The following is a 22,583-nucleotide window of genomic DNA, read 5'->3' on the forward strand; positions in this document are numbered from 1 at the left end:
CCCTCTACGTCCCTCTCAATTTCTCCCTGTCTCTATCCAATAATAAGTAAATGGCATTAAAAAATTTTTTTTAAATTACTCTAGTAACTATATATTGTTTCTCAATACCAGGGAAAGTTTCTAAACCCACAAAGATGTCTGAGATTTTCAGAAAGAGGGACTGTTGGAGGGGAGCCGCACTGCGGGGTTACACTGAAGCGGAAGAGCCAGTCGGGTGACAGAGATGGGAGGCAGGTGGCGGCTGGCCCTGTGCTCGGCATCAAGGGCTGAGTGGGCGGCAGCTTCTGTCAGTCAGTCTCCTTTGCGACTTGGGGAAGCGGCACCATGACCGTGGAGAGTAGGCCTGCTGGCCTCGGGCTCCTGGGAACTGTGCAAAGGCCCACAGAGCCGTGAGGTTGTGTGCACAAGTGAGCCGTGCAGGAGGCGTGGCTGGGCAGAGCCTGTGCCCGCGTCACGGGAGCTATCTTATGCCCACTTTCTGTTGTGCCACCTGGTCTAAATGCTGCGGAGACACTGGGAACTGAAGTACGGGATCCCGGGCAATACGATGCTCTTCTGAAGGCTAGCTCAGTGTTGTCTGTCTGTGATCAGGGTGCCCAGAATGCCCGTGCAGCTTGTCGTACAAGAACCACTGAGAGAGAACAGAAACCAGAGTCCCATGTCTTAAGTTTTAGCTTTGCATTTGCTAGAGCTGGCCTTGTGTGACCCTGGGCTGTTTCCAATACATTTTCCAAACCTCAATGTCTTTCAAAAAAGTCTTTTTAAAAATTATCTTTATTTATTTATTGGATAGAGACAGCCAGAAATCAAGAGGGAGGGGTGTGATAGAGACAGAGACACACCTGCAGCCCTGCTTCACCACTCGCAAAACTTTCCCCCTGCAGGTGGGGACCAGGGGACTTGAACCCGGGTCCTTGTGCACTGTAACGTGTGTGCTCAACCAGGCGCGCCACCACCCAGCCCCTCAGCCCCAATGTCTTTATCTACATAGAGGATTTGTCCCAAATATAAATGAGGGATCAAAGGGGCTAATATATATGAAATGACTTAAATGTCACAGTGCTGTAAAGATGACACCTGTTCCTGACCACCCACCGTCCGGGACTTGGGGCTTGAGTCTTGTATGAGTTGCAGTCTTTGTCTGAGTCACTGAGTGGGGGCATGTTGGAGGGTTGGAAGCGACAAATGAGCCGGATGGACTCTGCCCACCGTCAGAAAAACCTTTTAGGATCTTTTAAGTCATTAGGGCCAAAAGCTCTCCTTAAGTAAAAAATTCAATTTAGAGCCATTGAAGCCATTCTCAGCCAGAAGGGACATAATGCACTTCGCTGCGTCTGGTTTTTCCCCTCAGACTGGTAGGGCCACAGTCTCTCTCTCTTTTAAATTTCACTCTAGTTTTATTAGTGATTTAATATTGATTTCTAATCTACAGTTATAAGATAATGGGTATAATTCCACACCGTTCCCACCAGCAGACTTCTGTGTCCCCACCCTCCTCTGCTGGAAGCTCCAGCATTTCCCAAAGGTCAGAGATATGGGTCAACTATTATGTCTGTGACGGTCTGTCTAGATTTGTGCAGATTTGCCCCCTTTGTTTCATGGTCTCATCACCTTCCTTTTCTAGTCCAGCCTACACTCTTACTTCCTCCAAATAGTCTTCCTTTTTCCTAGCTCTTTCTCTCTCTCTCTCTCTCTGGGTCCTGATCGAGTGGGAGTTCAGAACCCTCTGGTCATCTTCCCCCTTTCATTTCTTTCCCTCTGAGAGTATGGATCAGAATTCTTTTTTTTTTTAAATTACATTTATTTATTTATTGGCTAGAGACAGCCAGAAATTGAGAGGGGTGGGGGAAATAGAGAGGGAAAGCAACAGAGAGATACCTGCAGCCCTGCTTCACCATTTGTGAAGCTTTCCCCCTGCAGGTGGGGACCGGGGGCTTGAACCCTCATCCTTGCACACTGTAACCTGTGCGCTCAGCCAAGTGTGCCACCCAACCCCTGCCCCTTGGATCAAACTTTTAAAAAAATTTATTTATTTGTTATTGGATAGAGACAGAGAGAAATTGAGAGAGAAGGGGGAGACAGAGAGGAAGAGAGACAGAGAGATGACTGCAGACCTGCTTCACCACCTGTGAAGCGACTCCCCTGCAGTGGGGAGCCAGGGGCTCAAACCGGGATCCTTATGCTGGTCCTTGTGCTTTGCGCCACCTGCGCTTAACCTGGTGTGCTACCACCCGACTCCCCGGATCAAATATCTTTATGGGGTGCAGAAGGTGGGACTTGGTTGGTGTAATTACTTCTCTGCTGGATATGGGTGTGGGCGGGTTGATCCATATAGTTGGGCTATAGTCTCACAGCCACGATGTTTCCAATTTTCTTTCAAAGCACAAGTTTTCAAAGCCAGTCTTTCAGAGACTGAGTCACATACCTACTAGCTTAATTCATTTATTTTTCGAGCCATTTTTAAATTTGTGACTTAGTAGTGGTTTATAAGATCAGACAATCAGAGGCCAGAGACTGAGTCACATACCTACTAGCTTAATTCATTTATTTTTCGAGCCATTTTTAAATTTGTGACTTAGTAGTGGTTTATAAGATCAGACAATCAGAGGCCACAGTCCCCCACCACACCCACCGCCAAGTTCTATGCCCCAACCTGCCGACGAGAGCCACCGTATCTTAGACACAGTTTCTTACCTCTGTGTTTTTGTTTTTGTTTTGTTTTTGCAAGTTCATCTGTTTCAATTCTCTAGATTTCACATGAGTGAAACCATCTGGCTCTTGTATTTCATCTCTCTGCTAATTTTGCTCAACACAATCACCTCTAGTTTCATCCCTTTTGTCCCAAGGAACACAATACCATCTTTTTGATTGCAGAGTAATATTCCATAGAGTATATTCTCATAACTTCTTTATCTGCCCATCTGTTGGTGGGTATTTAGACTGCTTCTCTACCGTGGGTACTGTGAATAATGCAGCTATGACCAGGGGAGTGCATCTGTCCTTTTGGATCAGTGTTTCATGTTCTGTGAATACGTGCCTCAATACTAGATTAATTAAAATAGAGTCACCTATAAGAAAGAGTCCACTCAGACCTTGGACCTGTCTGCCTTCCAGAATCCTAGCGGAGCCAGTGCTTCCCTCCTGTACCTCGCGGCCATTTGCACGCAGAGCAGGTTCTGCAGTGCCCTGCTCCTGACTGGTCGTAGTGAGCTTGAAGCCCTGGGGAGGCTAAATTCAGGAAAACAGAACTCTGCCTCTTCTTCCTGTGGCCTCTTGTACACCTATTCATCCCACCCACCCTGGCCCAGGCTCAGCATGCTATAAACATTGAATAAATGTATACAATACTGAATGTCACCATGGCCCAGGAGTTATTTTTAATGGCTTTTAAAAACATTTATTAGTGATTTAATAATGATGAACAAGACTGTAAGATAACAGGGCTACAATTCCATACAGTTCCTACCACCAGAGTTCCACATCCCATCCCCTCCATTAGAAGCTTCCCTGTTCTTTATCCCTCTGGGAGCAGGGACCCAAATTCTTTATGGGGAGCAGAAGGTGGAAGTTCTGGCTTCTGTCATTGTTTCTCCACTGGACATGGGTGTTGACAGGTGGACCCACACCCCCAGCCTGTGTCTGTCTGTCCCTAGTGGGGCAAGGCTCTGGGGAGGGGAGGCTCCAGGACACATGGGTGAGGGCGTCTGCCCAGGGAAGTCAGGATGGCGTCATGGTAGCATCTGCAACTTGGTGGCTGAAAGGTAGTAAGATATAAAGCAGGACAAATTGTTTAATAATCAGAAACTCAAAGATAAGAATAGAGAAAATGAAACTAGACGTCTTTGTGTGGGAAGAAGCCAGGAAATCTATTTTAGGTATGTTCCAAAGGGCCCATGACTTTAGTAATTTTTGCCTGAGCCTGACAGCTAACATGCAGGTGGACTAAAAGTATTGTCTGAGAAGATGGTGTCAGAATTGAGAATAGGACTAGAAAGCTGGATCAGGGCAGAGAATAGCTCCCAAATATGAGGAAAGTCTGTAATTATTATTAACTGTAGATCCCATCTATCTGACCCAGGGCCCATGTCTATTCCTATTCAGCACAGGAGCCTGTGTGACCTCTGAGTCCCCGTCAGTCTGAGCTCACAGTCCATGGTCACAGCTGGAACATTCTAGGCTGCTCTCATGTCGGGACCCGTCTTCCTCGAGGGGCAGAGCAGGCTGACCAGCCTCCCTGCAGAGAGTGGGGAGTTCCCGCCATGGTTGCTCTGCAGTGAGGGCAGTCCTGGAGAGGCCACAGGAGGCTTGTGATGCTGTTCCTGATGGACGTGACCAGTGATGGTGGAGAGAGGGGGCTGTGAGACGGCTAGGCCATCATGTCTGCTTGGGAATCCAAGGATTCCCTGACTAGAGTCACAGGTGATGGTGTGGCCTGGTATTGGCCCATAACGCCATAACTTAATAGCCCTTTGAATGACAAATTCCTTCACTAATCTCTATCTCTCGTGGTTTTTGGCAATTATCTGGCTTTCACCATTTGTAAAAGGTCAACTTTTAAAATACAGAGAAAGGGAGAAACAGAAGGTGAGAGGGAAAGACAACACAGCTTTCCCCCAGTACAGGAAAGACCAGGCTCGAACCCGGGTCTCAGGCAGGACAAAGCAGCACGGTATCCAAGAAAGCTATTCAGCCAGCCTCTCTCTCTCTCTCTCTCTCTCTCTCTCTCTCTCTCTCTCTCTCTCTCTCACCTGCACCTGTTTTAAAGATTTAGACCCATCTTTCTTAAAGAATCATTTAAGATTTTCTTTAAACTTATAGCAGGAGTTGGGGCCAGGCAGTGGTTCACCTAATTAAATGCTCACATCACAGCGCATAAGGACCCAGGTTCAGGCCCTGGTCGCCACCTGCAGGGGGAAAGCTTCACAAGTGGGGAAGCAGGGTTGCAAGTGTCTTTCTGTCCCTCTTCCTCTTTATGTCCCCCTCCCCTCTCAATATCTGGCTGTCTCTATAAAACAAAGATAATTAAAAATTAAAAACTTATTACCAGGTGCTTGTTAATGTACATACTTGACCTCATTGTAGTGAAATACACCAGAGATGGTAAAGTAAGGCAATTTCCCGGAAAAGAAGTGTATTTGGTCCCTCTCCCGGTCTCTCCGGCAGTGAATTTCCATTTAGAGAGTGATAGTGGAACCGTTATAATTAGATTCTAGTGTTGCCAGCAGAGACTGGAAGACAGAGACAGCGTCTTTCTGTGGGACCACTCTGGCCACAGCAGAAGCAACTGACTGCCCGGCTATAGCAGCAAACAAATCTGTCTCTCCGAGATGAGCCCAAGAAACATCAAAATCAATTTTGGGCCCCAGGGTCAGCCAGGTTTTCGGGACATTGTGCTGTCTCCTTCTTGGAGAGAGAGAGAAAAAATGCCCATAAAGTGTGCTCTGGAAAGGCCTGTAAAATGACCACAAAAGCCCTCGCTTTGTTTGCCTTGGTGTGTTCTACAGTCACGTGTCTTAACAAGTAGCTTTGAAATGTGTGCGGCTTTCTCTTAGGTGCTAGGAATGTAATTAAGGAAAGAAGAAAGGCGTTTGCTGCTTGCTTGCTTGCTTGCTTGCTTGCATCACCACTAGGGTTATTGCTGGGGCTTGGTGCCTGCACAGCGAATCCAGAGCTCCCGCAGCTTGTTTCTCCTTTTCCCCTCTTTTCCTTTTCACGTTACTCGATAGAATAGAGAGGGCTGAGAGGAGATGGTTAGAGAGGCAGAGAGGGAAAGAAGCCTACAGCCCTGCTTTACCTCTGGGGGAGAGCCCCACGCTAGTGGTGGGGGGGGGCTTGAACTCGGATTCTCACACATAGTAACGTGTGCACTCCACTAGACGTGCCATGCCCTGACACCTGAAGGAAGGCGTTATTGTCCCGTGGAATTTATAGTTTGTGGGGGAGATTCAGGCGGTCAGAGAGTCAAGGTGCATAGTAGCATGTTGGCCGATAGTGAGAGGTGATCAGAAGCAGTGTGTGGGGTGCTTATGATGTGGGGGACACTGTCTTAGGCTTTTAAAATGTATTTATAAAATGGAAATATGGACAAGATCGTAGGATAAGAGGGGTACAGTTCCACACAGTTCTCACCTCCAGAACTCCATATCCCATCCCCTCCCTTGAAAGCTTTCCTATTTTTTTTATATGACAGAATTACCTGTCAACATGGGTTTGAATCCACACCACTCTTCCCACCAGAGTTCTGAATCTTCAGCCTCCCCACTGCAAGCCACGGCAGTTCCCCTAAATTTTAGATGTGAGCCAACCATCCTCCCTACAACTCTCTGTCCACATTTATACATAGTTGCCCTTCTTTTCTGATTCAATCTCTCTTCCCCTCCAGGCCACTCACGACACCATAACTACCTCCATCTGTCCCTCTGCTTTTCCTTCTCTCTCTCTCTCTCTCTGGGTGCTGATGGAGCTGGAGTGCAGAGACAAGGGCTTTATAAGAGAAGAAACAGAAGTCAGGGAGGAGCCAGCAGTCATGTTGATATGAGAGTCCTGCAAGCAGAGAGAACAGCAAACACAGAGGCCCAGGGACGGAAGAAGGGTGTCACAGTGTGTGGCCTTCAGCCCTGGGAGCAACGCTTCCGGCGGCAGTGATGGACCAGGGTACAGATTACACCCCACTGTTCATCTCGGGCATGTGGGAGCTGCCCCAGCCACGTCTGTGTAATGACATCAGGCCATGTGTCAGCCTCGTAGCTCAGATTATGCTGTGGGGCAATTATCTGTTTGTTAAGGGATATATGTTTACACTTAGTAGAAAATCCCTCAAAACATCTATGACTTCTTATTATTTCTTTGGTTTCTCCTTGTCAAGGCTTTACCTGCTCTAAACGGACTTTTCAGCTAGAAAAAGAGGGGCTGGGCAGTGGTTAAGCACACATAATGCTAATGGCAAGGGCCCATGGAAGGACCCTAAGTTTGATCCCCTGCTTCCCCCAGGGAAACTTCATGAGTGCTAAACGTGTCTCTCTTTCTCTCTCCCTCTTTCTCTCTCCCTCTCTATCTCCCTCATCTCTCAATTTTTCTCTGTCCTGCCCAATAAAATGGAAAAAACAGGGGAGTCAGGTGGGTTAAGCATAGGTGGCGCAAATCACAAGGACCCGCAGAAGGGTCCCAGTTCAAAGCCCCCGGCTCCCCACCTGCAGGGGAATCACTTCCCAGGCAGTGAAGCAGGTCTGCAGGTGTCTGTCTTTCTCTCCCCCTCTCTGTCTTCCCCTCCTCTCTCCATTTCTCTCTGTCCTATCCAACAATGACAATAACGACTACAACAATAACACAACAAGGGCAACAAAAGGGAATAAATAATAAATATATTTTTAAAAGCTTTAAAAAATAGAAAAAGTGGCTACCAGGAGCAATGGATTCATATTGCTAGTACAGAGCCCCAGAGATAACACTGGAGGCAAGGGGGGGGGGAGAAACACTGTGCTTTTGAACTTGAAGAAGTGAACTAAGACAGTGGAAGTAGCCTTGGATGTTATGAAGAGGTGCTTGAGGTTGTGGTGGGCGTGCACAGCTGTATTCTCTGGGCTTATCCCTTGTCTGTGCCACCCGAGACTAGGACACCCTGACCAGGACTCCATGAAGGGAGTCTTAAGGACACTGAGCACACTGCTGGCCGCTCTGTGTCCAGCTCTTCTCCTGCGGATGTTGCAACAGCAGCAGGAATGCGTGTTGTACATCACGCTGAGTTTATTGGCCGTTGTGTTGCGTGAAAACTCATCCTAAAATAACCCTGGAGGTTTCCATGAGAAAGGATTGAAAAGATTTACAGTCGGTTTGGGGCTTGTATTAGATCATTTTGGGGAAGGTTTTAATGAATTTTTCTCTGGAGCAGATGCCACTAGAAAGTAATGTAGGGGGGTCGGGCGGTAGCACAGCGGGTTAAGTGCAGGTGGCGCAAAGCACAAGGACCGGCGTAAGGATCCCGGTTTGAGCCCCTGGCTCCCCACCTGCAGGGGAGTCGCTTCACAGGTGGTGAAGCAGGTCTGCAGGTGTCTGTCTTTCTCTCCCCCTCTCTGTCTTCCCCTCCTCTCTCCATTTCTCTCTGTCCTATCCAACAATGACGACATCATTAATAACTACAACAATAAAACAACAAGGGCAACAAAAGGGAATTAAAAAAAAAAAAAAAGAAAAAAAAAGTAATGTAGGGGGCCAGGCAGTGGTGCACCTGGTTGAGTGCACATGTTACAGTGTGTGAGGATCCGGGTTCGAGCCCCCTGCTCCCCACCTGCAGGGGGAAAGCTTCACAAGTGGTGAAGTAGGGCTGCAGGTGTCTCTCAATTTTATGTCTTTATAAGTCACCTTTTCACATGGAAACATGAAATCTCACATAAGTTAATATTTCCATTGACAACAACAATGCTGTTTGCTTTCATTACAAATAGAATTCATTTGAGACTATGGTTTTTCAAATGAAAGGGCTGAAATGATCCCATTAAAACCCAAACAAAGACATTTTATGTTCTCATATGTTTGTTGGAGTCTTTATTTGATGATCCTGGCTCAGTAATAGCTCTTATGCTTTCATAGCACAGAGTTGCCTTTAAGTGACACTTAGGGCAGCTGTACATTGTACGTGGCTTCAGGCTCTAAGCACCGCTACACAGATTCACACGGATGGCAGAAATCCCGTTGAGAGTGTCACTGTTGATAATCTTTCTTGATATTTGTTTTCCAATTTCAAAACTGCATAAACAAGTAAAGGTCCCATAACATTTCATTTCTGAGATAGGAAACAAAACACTACTACTGTCTTAAAATTACCTTAACCTGGTTTGATCGGATGCAGTTATTATTAACATAACCTTTAAACTTGTAGGGAAAAACCAATACTTTATATTGACTCCTCAAGCAGGCAAGACGGCGGCCATCATAAAGCCACACTGTTCAGTATCACCCTAGCTCACAGTCCTGCTTACACAACTGTGTGCGTATCACACTAACAGTGACTATTCACTCCATCAGGATACAGCTGAAAATATCATCTGGTTGCAGGAAGCTAGATGGGAGATTCATTCTCTAGTCCTCCTGCCACTAGTATAGAAAAAGCACCAAACTGTCTTCTGGTCCCGATTCGCAGGCCTAAATCATAAAACAGGATAGATTCAGGAGATTCGTGGCCTCGAGTGGAAGAATTTGAAGGCTGGAAGGCTTGCAGATCTCCAGTGAGTAGGAAGGAAGTCTGAATCACTCGACACTTATTACAAACCAAGGTCCATTAAGTCATTTCTGTAGGTGTCTTTCTCCTTCTCTACCTCCCCCTCCCCTCTCAATTTCTTTCTGTCTCTATCCAATAATAAAAAGAAAGAAAAAGAAAGAAAGCAGTGCACTTACTTGCATGATGGAGCGTCCTATTATGTGGACAAGGGGAGGCAAGTAGTGATGAGAGTGGAGCAAGTCGGCAGGTTTGGTGTCTTGCACCAAAGCAAAGGGGGAGGGGGAGGGAATATGGCGGGATGGGGGGGGGCTTTTGGTCTTGGTCATGAAGATAGGAGAGAACCCAAGTTGAGTGTTTTGTAGACAACTGCTACGGGGCCATGAGGAACTATACCTGTTTGCCAACAACTGTACTGTAAACCATTAACCTTTTGCTAAAAATACTAAAAAGTGGGGAAAAAAAAGAGTGTATGTTACTAGTAAAGGAGTAACTATCCCTCTTATTAGCCAGATGGGGAGAGAGGGAGAGGAGAGAGGAGAGGGGGGAAAGAAGAAGAAGGAGGAGGAGAAGGAGAAGGAGGAGGAGAAGGAGAAGGAGGAGAAGGAGGAGGAGGAGGAGGAGGAGAAGAGAAGGAGAAGGAGAAGGAGAAGGAGAAGAGAAGGAGGAGGAGGAGGAGAAGGAGAAGGAGAAGAGGAGGAGGAGGAGGAGAAGAGAAGGAGAAGGAGAAGAGGAGGAGAAGGAGGAGAAGGAGAAGAGGAGGAGGAGAAGGAGGAGGAGGAGGAGGAGAAGGAGAAGGAGAAGAGGAGGAGGAGGAGGAGAAGGAGAAGAGGAGGAGGAGAAGGAGGAGGAGGAGGAGGAGGAGGAGAAGGAGGAGGAGGAGAAGAGGAGGAGGAGGAGGAGGAGAAGGAGGAGGAGGAGAAGAGGAGGAGGAGGAGGAGGAGGAGAAGGAGAAGAGGAGGAGAAGGAGGAGAAGGAGAAGAGGAGGAGGAGGAGGAGGAGAAGAAGAGAAGGAGAAGGAGAAGAGAAGGAGAAGGAGAAGGAGAAGAAGAGGAGGAGGAGAAGGAGGAGAAGGAGAAGAGGAGGAGGAGGAGGAGGAGAAGAGAAGGAGAAGGAGGAGGAGGAGGAGAAGAGAAGGAGAAGGAGAAGGAGGAGGAGGAGGAGGAGAAGAGAAGGAGAAGGAGGAGGAGGAGGAGGAGGAGAGAAGGAGAAGGAGAAGGAGGAGGAGGAGGAGAAGAGAAGGAGAAGGAGAAGGAGGAGGAGGAGGAGGAGAAGAGAAGGAGAAGGAGAAGGAGAAGGAGGAGGAGAAGAGAAGGAGAAGGAGGAGGAGGAGGAGGAGAAGAGAAGGAGAAGGAGAAGGAGAAGGAGAAGGAGAAGGAGGAGGAGGAGGAGAAGAGAAGGAGAAGGAGAAGGAGGAGGAGGAGGAGGAGGAGGAGAAGGAGAAGGAGGAGGAGGAGGAGAAGAGAAGGAGAAGAGAAGGAGGAGGAGGAGAAGGAGAAGGGGAAGAGAAGGAGGAGGAGGAGGAGGAGAAGGAGGAGAAGGAGAAGAGAAGGAGGAGGAGGAGGAGGAGAGAAGAGAGACCAGGAGAAGACACCACAGCACGGAAGCTCCCTCCAGGGTGCAAGGACCAGACTCAAGTCTGGGTTGCTTACATGGCAAAGCAGGGGCACACTCCCAGGGGACCTGCCTCACCAGTCACCTTGCTTAGTGTTTTGCTGATGGTATATATCGTGATATTATGTAACAATACATATAGTTTATTTTGAGCTTGATCCAATAGACTATTAAGATCTTTTTAGACTTACATCACTGGAATATTGCCTGCCTATTTCTTAGGATAAAATCCTAGACGTTTTAACAGCTTTATACAGCAACCAGTAGAGGAAAGCCCCTTCCAGTCGAGATTGATGAGAAGTCCAAAAGTCTGAAAATGCCCCAGACCCAGGTTTGGGTTCTGCCAATGGGTCATGAGATGGAAAGGTACAGAGAGCACAGGGAAACGCAGGCTCATTGCCTTCAAATGAAAGGAATGGACAGTGGTTAAAATAAAAACAAAATCTTGAACAAGTTTTTCCCTTTCTGCCAGTCCCCGCCTGGGACCCCCACACATTTCTTAATTTCTTTCATTTCTATCTGTATAGAGTCCCAAGTACAATATTAGACATGGTGATCATGTAGAGGAGGGGTAGGTTTTTAAAATTTTTTTATTGATTGATTATTGGAGAAACAGCTGTGATCTAGAGAGGAGAGTGAAATAGAGAGGGAGAGAGACAGAGAGACACCTGCAGCCCTGCTTCACCACTCTTGAAGCTTCCCCCTGCAGGTGGGAACCAGAGGCTTGAAACCAGGTTCTTGAGCATTGTAATGTGTGCACTTAACCAGGTGCACCACCACCTGGCCCCAGAAGAATGGTAGTTTTTAGTTGAATGAATGAATGAATGAATGAATGAATGAATGAATGAATGAATGGTGTCCAGAACGGCCTTGGACACAAGAATGTGAGATGGGGGAGTCAGGTGGTAGGTAGCACAGCGGGTTAAGCGCACATGGCACAAAGTGCAAGGACCGGAGTAAGGATCCCGGTTGGAGCCCCCAGCTCCCCACTTGTAGGGGGAAAGCTTCACAGGCGGTGAAGCAGGTCTGCAGGTGTCTGTCTTTCTCTCCCCCTCTGTCTTCCCCTCCTCTCTCCATTCTCTCTGTCCTATCCAATCACAGCAACAACAACAGTAATAACCACAAACATGATAAAACAACAAGGGCAACAAAAGGGGGAAAAATGGTCTCCAAGAGCAGTGGATTTGGCACCGAGCCCCAGCAATAACCCTGGAGGCAAAAAAAAAAAGACAAAAAAAAAAAAAGAATGTGAGCTGGACTAAAAGCATGGCCCTTCCTTTAAGGAATGAGTAATCTGAGAGGGTGGATGGGTGGATTCTGACTTCCCTGGCTGATGTGTGCTCTTACAAACTGGTAGAATAGCTCATGTGGGAGGGTTTAAGTTAGGATGTCTTTCTTGTCTCCTAATATCTGACTTACAAATCTAAGCTTGGAAATTCCAGGAATCTATACTTTTCCTTGGTTGAAGAAATTAAAAGAGAGATACCTCAGTGAGAAGACTTAGGAATTCCACCTTGATGTGTTGCAGAGGGATTAGTGGGGCATCCTTTTCCTCAACAGTAAAGGAGAAGGTTTTGTTGGAAGAGTAAGAGCACTTATTCTCCAGTGGCTACTTCATCATCTTCCTTCATGCTGTCCCTTCTTTGTTTATAAAGCAGAACCCTGCTCACCTGTGGTTTACAGTGGCCGGGGGGCTGAACCAGAGACCAGCAGCCTCAGGCAGAGAAGTCTTTTGGATGACACTAAGCTCTCTCCCCTGCCCTCTGCCTTGTCTTTGCAAAGGCACCAACTGGTAGGTGCTTTCCTCCCTGTAGTCAGGCTGGATCTCTCTCTCTCCCTCTCCCTCTCCCTCTCCCTCTCCCTCTCCCTCTCCCTCTCCCTCTCCCTCTCCCTCTCCCTCTCCCTCTCCCTCTCCCTCTCCCTCTCCCTCTCCTCTCCCTCCCTCCTCCCCCTCCCCTCCCCTCCCCTCCCCCTCTCCTTCTCCCTCTCCCTCTCTCTCTTCTTGCACACTGACCAGGTTGGCTGCGCTAGCAATGCTTCCTCAGTGCCCAGTCGTATTTTGTATCAAGTGCATCTCTGGTAGAATCAGAACTTGAGTCAACTTCCCTCCTTTCCGCTCCTGATAGGGACACACAGCCAACTGAAATACCTGGGTTGCAAAATGCTGAATGAACTATGGCCACAGAACAGGTGAGAAGCCCTGGAGAAATCCCTTCCAGGGGAACAGAAGCCCTAGTATCACCAGGAGAAGGAGAATGCCCAGGGGGTTTAATCACAGGCTGTGCTCTGAGCTGTGCAAGTCAACAAAGGCAGCTGTTTTTGTAACTACCAACCCACAGCCTTGCAAAATGAAATGTTAAGTAAAGCAAACAGAAAACTGTCATTTCCCAGGCACCAAGGAGACAAAGGTGTGAAGGGGGGCTGCGAAGCTGTGGGGCGGAGGGGAAACAACTCTGTTCTTCCCCTTCTGCCGTTCAAGGGAGTCACCAGAGGTCCAGGAGAAAGTGTTTGGGGGGTTATCTGTGCGGTATGAACGAGCCACTTGTAAACAGCACCCAATTAAAATGTCTTGTGGAGGCAAAAGACAAGGAGATGAAGCCAGGTGTTCTTCCCTTGCTAAAGGGCTTGCCGCCAACAGGCCATCAGGCAGCAGCGCCCTACCCCCCCTTTCTACCTGACTCAGAACTGTCTCCTCCACCCCTGGGCTGGGCCACAGAGCCCACAATCTCCCTGTTTTCTGAGTAAAGAAAGGAAGAGGGTCTGAGGGTGGGGGGGTGGGGTTGGTCAGTTGGAGAATTAGCAAGAACTGCAAGGAAATACTATCTGACCTCAAGAACACAGAACTAGTGAGCACAGGTGGTTATACATAGGGTTTATTTTTTTAAATTTTTGTATGAAACGACTGTTCTATTCATATTCCTTTGAAGAGAGGACCTAGCCATCTCTTACAAGACCAACTTGGTAGACCTGCCACTGCTTCTAAACGATAGTAAGCCATTATAATGCCTGACGTATTCACAAAAACAAAAGCAAACAGACAAGAGACCAGACAGACAGACAGACAGGCATTCTCCTTGGAGCCAAGCAGAGGGCTGTGGCTCAGTGAGCAGCAGTCATGAACCCCTGAAGGGAGACTTTGCTGAAAGCAGCGAGCTGTCTCTCTCCTGTCTCCCCAGAGAACAGGCTCCCCTGTCTGGCTACACACACCATGACCAGTACTGACCCTTCACTGCCGTCAGGAAGCTTCAGTTCTCCAGTGCCCTTCCCTTCCTTCTCTTCCTCTGTCTCTGCCTGTCTGGAAAAGCAGACCCGGAGTAGTGAAACCCAGGTGACAACAAGCATCACGGTAAATGAATATACAAATGAAAAAAAGTGCATAAGTGTTTAAATCACCAATTGCCAGGCCTGGCAGTGACACTCTTCGTTGAGTCCACACGCTACCATGTGCAAGGATCTGGGTTCAGGCCTCAGGTCCTCCCCTGCAGGGGGAAGCTTCGCATGTGAGGAGACAGTGCTGCAGGTGTTTCTGGAGGCGGGAGCCTGGTGGGGGAACTGAGGGAAACATCTGTGTGCCCACGGGCTGTGCATGATGGGAACGTGTGTGGGATGGTTTTGAAATAGCTCAGGAGGTCAGGAGGGTTCTTGTTGCTTAAAACATCAAAGAAAAAAAGCAGTTTGTGCTCGAATAAACTCACATGTTTCACTTATTGTTGCAGAATAATTGTTACACACAGTGATTCTGGGTGTTATTAGCTAGGTCAGGAAATTTGCTCAAATGTTCAGTCCTAAGCTCCGCTCTTATTTCCTTTATTGGGGGATTCATGGTTGATAGTCGACAGTGAAATGCAGTAGCTGGTCCATGGGTCGTGTTTCTCAGTTTCCCACATCACACTCTAACCCCCGACCCAGGTCCTCCTCCACCACCCTGTTCCAGGACCTGAGCCCCCCACCACCACCACCCCAGAGTCCTTGACTTTGGTGCAATACACCAACTCCAGTCCAGGTTCTGCTTTGTGTTTCCCTTCTGTTCCCTAAGAATTACTTATTTTTAAAAAACGTTTTTTTAAAATATTTATTTATTTCAGTTTGTTGTCCTTGTTGTTTTTTTATTGTTGTAGTTAATACTGTAGTTCTTATTGATGTCCTCGTTGTTGGATAGGACAGAGAGAAATGGAGAGAGGAGGGGAAGACAGGGTAGGGGGAGAAAGACAGACACCTGCAGACCTGCTTCACCACCTGTGAAGCGACTCCCCTGCAGGTCGGGAGCCGGGGGCTTGAACTGCGATCCTTAAGCAGGTCCTTGCTCTTTGCACCACCTGTGCTTAACCCGCTGTTCTGCCGCCTGACCCCCTGTTTGGAGGTTTTTTTCCCCTGTACTTTGCAATTCTTTGGTAAAATGATCACTGAGTTCTTAAATCTTAAGTTTAGTTTCTTGAGTTGATTTCATAATGAGTTTTCTGAACTCTTAACTCATTTTCCCTAGATCTTTATCTGTCTGGTCTTTGGGGGCTTCTGTCATTGCTGTCTGTGTATTTCTGTTTCCACACTTAGTGTTCTTTTGTTGTGCCAGCAGGAGGCGCTGTGGCTAAGGTGTTCAGTTTTTCTGTTTGTATATCTTGCTGGGGGAGGGAGATTTTATCCTGAGTCACCAGGCTGGGTCAGCTTCCCTGATGTATATAAGGTCTCCTTGATGCTTTTCCATTCTCTGTGGAGTAACAGCATTGGAAACTCAAGAAGTTATAGTTGCAAATTGGTGAGTTCTTAGGTGATTGTTTTCTTTTTAATAGTTCTTTGTTTTATCCCAGACCTAGATGTGTAGGGACTCAGCCAACGTTTCTCAATTTGGTGCCCCCCTTCCCTGAGCACTGGTTTTAGTCTTGGGAATGACTCCCTCACCCCTTTATGCTGGGAAATTGTGCAGTCACATCTGCCATGTTGTCCCCTCAGGCCAATGCTAGTTCCCGTGAGAGTTGGGACATTCTGGGAGTGCCTGTTCTGCCATGTTGTGCCCTCAGGGCATTGTCTATTTCCCCGCGATATCTGGAGTGCTTTGGTCACTCCTCCCCCCTCCCATTCTCACGAGAGTTATCATCCTATCCTCGAGTGCGATGGTTACTCCTCCCCCTTCCCATTCTCACGAGAGTTATCATCCTATCCTGGAGTGCTCTGGTTACTCCTCCCCCTTCCCATTCTCGAGAAAGCTGCTCCTATAAAAGCCCTTCTTCTTCCGTACCTCGTTCTCTTGCTGGCGCTTCCCTTCTGTGTTCAGATGCAGGAAAGGTTACTGCGTGAGGCAGCCATTTTCGCTACCTCCACGTGGCCCAACCTGCTTCTCTAGCACCCAACTCTGAGGTGCCAGCGCAAATAAAGATTTGTGTTTCCTCTTCGCTCCGGACCCCCTCTCTCTTCTCCGCGGCACACAACAACACCCTTACAAGCGATATGTGTCTTTACTCACCTGTAGCTTCTTTCTTTCTCTCTCTCTCTCTCTCTCTCTCCCTTCCTTCCTTCCTTCCGTCCTTTTTTTTTTTCCAGTTGTTTCTTTGACTCAGACCAGAAGTCCTGTGTCTCAGCTTTCACTCTCTGAGTTCAAGGCCAGATGTCCCTGAGTAATGCCTTTTAGTTCTGGGAATCTGTTTTCCTTTTATCATTTTATTGAGGACTAATAGTTTACAGTACAATCGGCACATAGGGCCAATTTCTCATCTCTCATTTATTTATTTATTTATTTATTTATTTATTTATTTATTATTGGATAGAGACAGAGAAATTGAGAGGGGAGAGGGAGATAGAGAAAGAGAGGGAGAGAGACAGAGAGACACCTGCAGCCCTGCTTTACCACTCGTGAAGCTTTCCCCAGGTGGGGACCAGGGGCTTGAACCCAGGTCCTTGTGCACTATACTGTGTGTGCTTAACCAGGTGCACCACCGCCTGTCCCCTCCCCCAGTTTCTCACTTCTCTATGACAGATATCTGCAAAACACCCTCAGCCCTGACTTAGGTCCATTTCCACCTTCCTGCAGCAGGACCATAAAGCCTCCCCCCCCCAGCCTCCTCCCTGCCTACCGTCTCCAAAGTCCTTTGCCTTGGTGCGACTCACCAAATCCAGTCCAAGTTTAACTTTGTGTTTTCCCCTCTGTCTTTGTTTCTTAAGTCCAACCTGTAAGTGACTCATCTTTCTCTTTCTGACTTATCTCACTTAGTACGATTCCTTCAAGCTCCATCTAGGATGAAGGGAAGGAGACAAGTTCACCACTTAAAAAATATTTTGTTTAGTATTTGTTTTATTTGATAGGACAGGGAGAAATCGAGAGGGTGATGAGATACAAAGAGGACATCTGCAGCACTGCGTCACCGTGAGTGAAGCCCCCCACTACAGGTAGGAACCAAGGACTTGAGCCCAGGTCCTTGCACATGGTAGCAGGTGCATTCAACCAGGTGCACCTCCTCCCAGCCCCAACATCATCATTCTCAGCATTTAGGAAGAGCTATTTCTGTCTCACAGTCTATGAGAACAGTGACATGAAACAGAGAAATTATGAAAAGAAAAATTATACGTAGAAAGAGATCATCAATTTCTCCTGTGTTTTTTCTTCTCTTGTAGTTCTGTTTGGGACGCAAAGTGGGTGATGCTCCTGGGGCTGAAGCACTGATCAGAGGCTGTGAAGAATCTCCATCTTCTTGTTGGCCATTGAGTGAGAGAAGATGGAAGACCCCTACAAGGACAGGACTTCACTCGTGAAAGGCGCCAAAGACATTGCCAGAGAGGTGAAGAAACAGACTGTCAAGAAGGTGAGTCAAGCAGTGGATCTTGCCCAAGACGAATACACACAAAGGTCCTACAGTCGCTTCCAAGATGAAGAGGAGGACGATGACTACTACCCACCGGGCGAAACCTATGGTGGAGAGCCCTGCGATGATGAAGGCTCCAGCGAAGCCACTGAGGGGCATGATGAGGACGATGAAATCTATGAGGGGGAGTACCAGGGCATCCCGGCTGCCAACCAAGACAAAGACAGCATCGTGTCAGTGGGGCAGCCCAAGGGTGGTGAGTCCAAGTCCCGGCAGGACCTGGAGTCGGAGAGGAGGGCTGATGAGGAAGAGCTGGCCCAGCAGTACGAGCTGATAATCCAGGAGTGCGGCCACGGCCGCTTCCAGTGGGCCCTTTTCTTCGTCCTGGGCATGGCCCTCATGGCCGACGGCGTGGAGGTGTTTGTAGTTGGTTTTGTGCTACCCAGTGCAGAGACAGACCTGTGTATACCCGACTCAGGATCCGGCTGGTTAGGTGAGTGATGTCTCCGTGAGATAAATCCTAAATGTGTGTGTGTGTGTGTGTGTGTGTGTGTGTGTGTTTAAAGATGGTCGACCAATGCAATAGATACTTTCCATAGAGAGCACTGCATTTCTTTGTCTAGTATTTTATGATGTGAAACTGTTGCCATGCGAGAGTCAAAGGAATTGCCCTGAGATTACCCCGTAAGCATAATATCAAGATATTGCTCAAGGACGATTATCAACAGCACGTTTCACAAGCCTAGATCCTTAGAAAGACACATATTTAATAACTGCAGCTGTAAAGCTAGTGAAAAGTCATTTTATGTCGTAATGCTCGTGTTTAGGTTAGGGATGTTTCAAGAGAATCTGAACAAGCTTGTCTTTGTACCTTTATCTTCTTGGTGCTAGATGGAAGCAAGGTGTCACTCAGGGCTCTTCTGTCTGTCTGTCTCTCCCAGGAAGCTAAACACGCTGAGAATTGCTTCATGCTCGCAGGTGGTAAGCAGAAGTATAGATAGTGCTTGGGAACACTGGGAGCCCAGTTAGTGTCCTCTCTCTGCAAATGTTGTCTTCCTTAGTGGATTAAAAAAAAAAGCGTCCCCAAGAATTTATGCTTTCACTCCCTGTCGCACGTCCCCCGCAGAAGCGCTTCACTGCTTCTGTGGCTGCGCCTCCCAGACTTGCAGTTCAATTATTGAAGATTTTGCCCCTGTAGCGTCACTTATAATTGCATTCTAATGGATTCTCCTTTAGACAGGCATCTAAATTGTTTTGCCATTTTCATTTCATCAAATGATAGCTTTCTAACATGATTACCACACTAAGTCATAGCCAGTGGGATCAAAAGGCTGGGGAGAAAGACGCGTGACCCTTTTCTGGTGGTCCTCGGGGATACGGATTTGCAAAGTGCCTTCTCATTGGGGACAAAGCACTGTAGTGTTTTCCTCAAGGAAAGCCAGAAACTAACACAAAAATAATGAGCCTATCTGTGCTTTCATTATTTGGGAGGTAGGTCGTCTTTTTATGCTTGTTAGGAAATGGACCCAGAGTCACGCATAGCGTTGAAGGAGCAGTGCTGTGAGGGAGACTGGAATGAGCGAGGCTGGTTCCCATCACCAGGGGGAAGTCACGGCGAGTTGCAGGTGTTGGTACCTTGGTGACTTAGGTAAGGCTTACCGTTCTACAGGAGAGAGCCGGAGAGCTTTGCTGATGTACCCAGCGGCCTCCCCCCACCCCGGCTGAGTATTGGTTGAAACAGACTCTAGAATACACATCCACCTCTTTTTTTTTTGAATTTCTAAAATTATCTTTATTTATTTATTGGATAGAGACATCCAGAAATCAAGGGGGATGGTGGTGATGAGAGGGAGAGAGTCAGAGAGACACCTGCAGTCCTGCTTCACCACTTGCAAAGCTTTCCCCCTGCAGGTGGGGACTAGAGGCTCGAACCTGGGTCCTTGAGCACTGTAACGTGCACTCAACCAGGTGCGCCATCACCCGGCCCCCACCTCTTAACCCTACTTTTCTTTCCAGTTCTGTAGTATTATCATTAAAGTATTCCCAATTCCATTGTGAAATGTTACCATTCATCTCTGTTTCATTTACCCAACGATAACCAAATATATTGCTATGCTTTTATTTTACTACTATTAAAAGTCACCTTTTATCATCATCATCAACAACAACAACAACAACACACACACACACACACACACACACACACGGAAAAATAATCTTGATAGGATCTACTCCTAGGGGGAGAAGAAAACTAAAAAACTTTCAATTACTGGTGAAAGACCCCATGTTAGATAGGAATCTCCAAGCAGTGACCTAGAAATTCACTTTTGGCTTGTGGACATCAACAGAGTAATCACTTGTTGATTTATAGATCTTTCTCCCTTTTCCAAAACCTTATAAAAATATCACCTTGCTTTTGTATTTATAGACAGTATATAATAGCAACGGCCACAAATAGGAAGTCTAATTTCCCAGGAGAACTGACCTATAAAATGGACTCAGAGTGCAAAGTCATCTTAAGGAGGCAGAGCGCCACAAGTTTAAATCCAGAATATGGATGTGAATCCCTTGAGACTGAGAGATTCTGCCCGTGTCTGCTACTGTTTTCTCCCTATTCAGCCTCATACATAATAGGATCTCAATAAATATTTGTTGAATCAATGAACGACAGTCTCTGAGATCATTGTCACTGCTAGACTTCACTGAAGAAATAGAGGTGAAGTGAGTGTGTCCTTTCACATGAGAATCCCTGGCTGGTAAGAGAACGTGGGAGTGAGTACTGCATTCAGAGGCTGGCAGCAGTGCCCTTCCCAATGCTTCTCAGGTTTGGGGGTGCCTTGGCCTAAGAATTTTTCTCTAAAATATTTATTTTAATGGGAAAAAGAGACCGGAGCACTGCTCAGCTCAGCCTACATTAATACTGGGGGTTGAGCTGGTCACACCTGGAGCCTCAGGAACGCCTGGTGCACCACCACTGAGCTTCTGCCCCAACCCCTGGACCAAGTATTTTAAACTCTCTGGTTTGGGACTCGCCGATCGATACACTTATTGAAGGGAAGGCTATATTAGGCTACCTTGACCTGGAGTCCAGGAGTCCTTGAAGGCATATGCAACCCCCTTCTGTCTCCCTCCCTCCCTCCCTCTAAATTGCCACCAGAGTTATCTCTGGGTACCTTAAATGCATCAAGAGTCCACTGCTTCCGGAAGCTATTTTCTTTGTTTCTATTTTTGTTTGTGAGAGAGAAGGGGAGGAGAGAGGGAGAAAGAAAGATACACTTGCAGCCCTGCTAACTGCTCAGGAAGCTTCTCTTCTGTAGGTGGGGACTGGGTCCTTGAGCCCGGGTCCTTGCATGGTGAGGGTGCTCTGCCAGCTGTGCCAGTGCCTGGTCCCATGCCTGTCCATGCTTAGCCCTTGCTCCAGAGAAACTTGATTTCAGATTCGGCTCTCTGTAGCAGCCACACATCAGCAATGTGCTTACCCAGTGTCCTAGCCTTCTTGACAACTCTTTTGTTTAATAAACCAAGTGACATTCTTCCTCTTTAAACATCTCTGTTTTGATGAGTCAGATGATTGCTGTACTGTTTGAGAGGTGGATCTGCCCTTCTTATACGGAGACTTGAATTTCTGAACACAGTAGGACTGAGGTGCAGACTAGGGCCATGAGGAAGTAGACTGTACATGAATGCTGACTTGGTTGGTTGCCTGAGCGTCCCAGAGAAATACCCCAATCATATTAAAAACTTTCTGTTGGCTGGAGTGACTGGCATATTGTGCAAAACCAGAGGAGGAACAAGAACATAAGATTAGATTTGTACTAAGAATAGATTTGTGCCTATGAAGGAAATTCTGATTGACACTTAAACCTGCTTATAAGATCTTGGTAGCTGTAAAAACACTCCCAGTGCCATGGAGACAACAAAGTGAACTGTGCACTGGACTTTCATGCCTGAGACCCCACAGTCCCACGTCAATTCCCAGCACCACTGTAAGCTAGAGCTGAGTAGTGCTCTGGTCTTCCTCTCTCTTTTTGGACCTCTCTCTCCTTTAAATAAGATGCCCAGATATTTCTAGAATAGGGTAGATGTTTGCACTGGTTTTAAAGGAACAGAGTAGTGATTCCCACTTTATTCAGTGCTTTGCTGTTGTCTGCCAAATAAAACGACTTGTCTTTTTTTTTTGTATTTTCAATCACCAAATATCAAAAATAGTCATTCCAACGTATTTATTGAGCATTCACTTTGTAACTGAGACTGTTTTAGACCCTAGAAATTCAAAAGTAAATATAACAAGGAATCTCTGGTAGATCATAAGTATATATTTAAAATTTTTATTAGTGATTTAATAATGATCAACAAGATTGTAAGATCACAGGGGTACAGTCCCACACAGTTCCCACCACCAGAGTTCCATATTCCACCCCCTGCATTGGAAGCTTCCCTATTCTTTATCCTTCTGGGAGCATGGACCCAAATTCTTTATGGGGAGCAGAAGGTGGGAGTTCTGGCTTCTGTCATTGCTTCTCCGCTGGACATGGGTGTTGGCGGGTGGATCCACACCCCCAGCCTGTGTCTGTCTGTCCCTAGTGGGGCAGGGCTCTGGGGAGGGGAGGTTCCAGGACATATGGGTGAGGGCGTCTGCCCAGGGAAGTCAAGAGGGAATGTTGGTATTATCTACAACTTACTGGCTGAAAATCAGTAAGATACAAAACAGGACAAATTATTTAATAAATAGGAACCCAAAGGTAGGAAGAGAGCAGATCAAACTAGTGGTCTTCCTGTGGAAACAAGCTAGGAAGTCTGTTTTTAGTATGTTCCAAGGGGCCCATGACTTTAGTACTTTTTGCCTGAGCCTGTTAGCTAACATGCAGGTGGACTAAAAAGATTTCATAAACATGTCTTTTAATCTCCCTTTCTACAGTTTTTACCTGGAATGTAGAGTTCTCAGAACATACAGATTATCCCCCACA

General features: G+C 47.1%; 1 protein-coding gene across 2 annotated transcripts in view; it reads left to right on the top strand.

Annotated features, from left to right (window-relative positions):
* The window catches only part of SV2C (synaptic vesicle glycoprotein 2C), a 184,435-nt gene that overhangs the window by 36,232 nt on the left and 125,620 nt on the right, over positions 1-22,583 (top strand). For both annotated transcript variants that reach the window (XM_060201064.1, XM_060201066.1), the window contains exon 2: positions 17,429-18,109. In XM_060201064.1, the coding sequence (XP_060057047.1) occupies positions 17,530-18,109 (580 nt within the window). In that variant the 5' untranslated portion in view covers positions 17,429-17,529. The remainder of the gene's footprint in view (positions 1-17,428; positions 18,110-22,583) is intronic.

Source organism: Erinaceus europaeus, chromosome 11 (genome assembly GCF_950295315.1).
Source record: "Erinaceus europaeus chromosome 11, mEriEur2.1, whole genome shotgun sequence".
NCBI lineage: Eukaryota > Metazoa > Chordata > Mammalia > Eulipotyphla > Erinaceidae > Erinaceus > Erinaceus europaeus.